The sequence below is a fragment of the Nestor notabilis genome, unplaced genomic scaffold (genome assembly GCF_000696875.1).
Source record: "Nestor notabilis isolate BGI_N333 unplaced genomic scaffold, ASM69687v1 scaffold33136, whole genome shotgun sequence".
NCBI classification, from domain to species: Eukaryota; Metazoa; Chordata; class Aves; order Psittaciformes; family Psittacidae; genus Nestor; species Nestor notabilis.
This window is the reverse complement of record NW_009933904.1, coordinates 861-4543: the sequence shown is the minus strand read 5'-3', so window position 1 is coordinate 4543 and position 3683 is coordinate 861. Positions and strand designations below refer to the sequence as shown.

The following is a 3683-nucleotide window of genomic DNA, read 5'->3' as shown; positions in this document are numbered from 1 at the left end:
AAGAGTGTAAGAAAGAAATAATCCTACTGCCTTACACAAAGCAACAGAAAGGCTTGTAAGACTGAAGGGAGATTTAAACATTGACTTAAAATTATTTGGAGAGAGGATGTTAGAGGTGTGGTGAGCAGGACAATGCAAGTGGCGAAAGTTTCCTGTTTAGTGGATATTCGTATGTTTGTGAGTCTCAGGATCTACCCTTCAGTACAGACATGTCATCTATTTGCCAGTTCTCTTAAGAGGTGCCTTGAAAGGAGGGAGGTGAATGTGGGTTTTACTCCATTTTGAGTTTGAGGATTGCCTGCTTTAAATAGTCTCTTTAGTCTCTAAAGTATTAAGATTATTTGAAATTATACTCTAGAGTATTGCTGTCTACAGCTGAGTAGTTGATGGCTTTTTTTTTCCTTACAAGGTTAAACCATATATACTTTGATTTTCCTCTATTTCAGCCGTTTCTTGTACCCTGGGAAGGGTTGGGCTGCTGCAGATCTCTTTGGAGATGGTGGTAGTTCCGTGGAATCTAATTGCTCTGGCAGCAAAGATGGAAAATATGAATTGTTAACAGCAATCAATGATGCAATTGCAGAAGAGATTAAAGACCTCATGACAAAAAGTAAGGAAAAAAAAATTCTAGGCTTAATATGCAAAATTTCAAAGCACTTGGACTTTCAAGGAGTTGTAGGAATTTCCTTTATTATATGAATTTTAATATGGTTCAAGCAGATGAGTTTGTGTTGTGTGACACTTCAGGCTTCTGCATTAATACTATTTGCCAAAGATAAAACTTGCAGCATTTGTAACTTTTGCAACTTCCCTTGTATTGCAGCTGACATGAGGGGCCAGCAGACAGAAACTCTGTTACCAGGATCACTCGCTAAAGCACTTTGTTGTATCCTTTCAGTCACAGAATCTTCAAGGCCTTTATGCTTTTTTAAGACTGTTTCTTGTAATATTAGTTAGGTTTTACTGTTCCTGTCCTGTAATAATACTCAAAACTGAAGTGCTTGCCTAATAACTGTGGATTATGCTTATTAAAATGTGTGTTGGTTAAGGTGGTGAACATGTGGCACGGATACTGGGGATATTCCAAGAATAGAATGTAGATTCCTTAATACCAACTGCTGTAGATATCAACAAGATGAGCAAAGACGTAAAAGGTAAAGCCTCTTCTCTTGTTTTGAATACTTGCATAAGTATCTGTTATTCTGATTCAAATATAAATGCCTATGTACCTACAAGTGTGCATATGTGTTGACACATCCCCATCTCCAAAACTGGCAAGAAGAGGTACGGGTTTATCCTGTCATTTGAAGTTGCCCAATTTAAACTAGGTCTGGGTGATAGTTAGAAGTAAAGATCTTGATCATTAGTTCACATCCTTACTCTGATTTTCTATGGCATGTAAGTAAAACAGTAACTGGAATCTCCTTGGAGCAACTGGAGGTTGAGAGGGATTTTTTTGGAAGTCACAAAACACACAAATCCCCTTCTACAGGGACCACCTCCTTCCCTGATCAACAGCTGAGTGCTTTTGGACAATAAGTAAAATGGGTCTACTTTCATGACAAGCCTGAATCAGTCCACAGATGCTTGTCATTGGGACTGTAAAACAGTTTATTATAGGTATTTTAACTGAGGTGTTAGATCCAATATCTTGGATGTTAGATATCTAACTGGGATGTTAGATGCTATAGAATTAAAAGGGCAAACTGCAGGCAATAGAAACAATGTGCTCATGCATTTCTTTTTGATATTTAGGCAATCAAGAAATGAAATCAAGGATTTTGGTAAGAACTTTTGCTGACAGTTTTATTTTAGTCTTGAAGTCAATCCAGTAATATTAATGTAGGCTAACAAGTTTGAATTGTTTTATTTAGGTCATAAAAGCAGCAGAAGACAGTGCATTGCAATATATGAATTTCATGAATGTGATCTTTGCAGCACAGAAACAGGTGAAGCTGGCTTCTTATATGTATAATCTTTTATTAATATCTAAAGATAAAATATGTTCATTTCTCTTATTGCATCTCTTGCAGAGTGTTTTGATTGATGCTTGTGTGTTGGACTCTGATTCAGGTCTTCTACAGCAGGTACAGGCTCTACTCCCTATTCTTACTTGCTGTTTGTCTTAATTCATAGATGTTTGATGCTGGATAGTTTGAGAGGCTGAGAAAGTTGGGGCTGTTCAGCCTGGAGAAGAGAAGCTGCGTGGAGACCTCAGAGCAGCTTCCAGTATCTGAAGGGGGCCTATAAGGATGCTGGGGAGGGACTCTTCATTAGGGACTGTAGTGGTAGGACAAGGGGTGATGGGTTCAAACTTAAACAGGGGAAGTTTAGGTTAGATATAAGGAAGAAGTTCTTCACAGTGAGGGTGGTGAGGCACTGGAATGGGTTGCCCAAGGAAGTTGTGAATGGTCCATCCCTGGCAGTGTTCAAGACCAGGTTGGACAGAGCCTTGGGTGACATGGTTGAGTGTGAGGTGTCCCTGCTCATGGCAGGGGGGTTGGAACTGTATGATCTTAAGGTCCTTTCCAACTCAAACCATTCTATGATTCTATGTTCTTAAGTTCTCTTTTCATTTGTTTCAAGAGTGGGTGTGGAAATATGTTCAGTGGATCTGACAGCTCCAGCATGCAGGCCTTGTGCAGTATGTGGGTATTCGGAATATCCTGTTGAGTTTATAAACTAAACCTGATCATTTTCTGCTTTCCAGGCTTGTGACATTACGGGTGGCATATATCTGAAAGTGCTCCACATGCCATCCCTTCTGCAGTATTTGTTGGTAAGTCACTTAAGAAACACCTCAGTGGTTTTTTTTCCTGTGTCATGTGAAGTCTGACTTCAGTGACAAGAAATACAGCAGGACCATTCTGATTTGCAAAATGTTTTTTCTCTATTCATAGTGGGTGTTTCTCCCTGATCAAGAGCAAAGATCACAGCTTGTCCTTCCACCTCCAGTTCATGTTGACTACAGAGCTGCATGCTTCTGTCACCGAAATCTCATCGAAATCGGTTACGTGTGCTCCGTGTGCTTATCAAGTAAGTTTGTAAATATTTAAGAGTCTGATTTCTTGCATTCAAGGGAACAGTTTTAGCGAAAACCAATTCTTTTCTTTTCCAGTATTCTGCAACTTCAGTCCTATTTGTAGTACGTGCGAGTAAGTGTCCCTTCTTCTTGTTTCAAGGGTGGGTGTGGACATATGTTCGGTGTATCTGACAGTTCCTTTTCTAATGCTTTTTCAGGACTGCTTTCAAAATCTCACTGCCACCTGTCATGAAAGCTAAGAAGAAGAAATTAAAGTTAGCTGCGTAACGACATTATGTAAATACATCCTTCCCTCATCCAGTAATTCCATGAAAAGGAACAAACTTGAGAAATTGATGGCACTTTTTATTGGATGTGCGGGAGAAGTGTATACAGTGTTACTGCTTGTTTCTTGAGGGATAAACATTTAAATCATACGTGTTCTACACAGCCCTCTAAGTAACCAAATCACTGTATTGCATGTGACCTGTGCTGTTTTAAATGTGAGAGGAACCAGGAGTTGCAGCCTGTTGAGAGACATACCCTGGGAAGGAGAATTTATTGTGGCCGCTGCCGAATTTCACTCCTCCAAGTTATTTCAAAGATGAGAAAACTGATTCTTTTTGTGTGTTGGTGTGAAGGTAAGAATGACCATTCCTAG

The 3683-nt window shown here is 39.5% G+C and overlaps 1 protein-coding gene across 2 annotated transcripts in view; it reads left to right on the top strand.

The window, feature by feature from the left end:
* Nucleotides 1–3310, top strand: part of GTF2H3 (general transcription factor IIH, polypeptide 3, 34kDa) — a 4043-nt gene extending 733 nt beyond the window's left edge. Inside the window, exons 3-12 of one of the 2 annotated variants that reach the window (XM_010017082.1) lie at nt 447–610; nt 824–886; nt 1125–1154; nt 1756–1784; nt 1875–1949; nt 2034–2087; nt 2711–2779; nt 2901–3036; nt 3119–3155; nt 3241–3310. In XM_010017082.1, coding sequence (XP_010015384.1) covers nt 447–610; nt 824–886; nt 1125–1154; nt 1756–1784; nt 1875–1949; nt 2034–2087; nt 2711–2779; nt 2901–3036; nt 3119–3155; nt 3241–3310 — 727 coding nt within the window. The remainder of the gene's footprint in view (nt 1–446; nt 611–823; nt 887–1124; nt 1155–1755; nt 1785–1874; nt 1950–2033; nt 2088–2710; nt 2780–2900; nt 3037–3118; nt 3156–3240) is intronic. The other variant, XM_010017083.1, reaches the window with a different exon arrangement.
* The last annotated feature ends 373 nt before the right edge of the window (nt 3311–3683 follow it).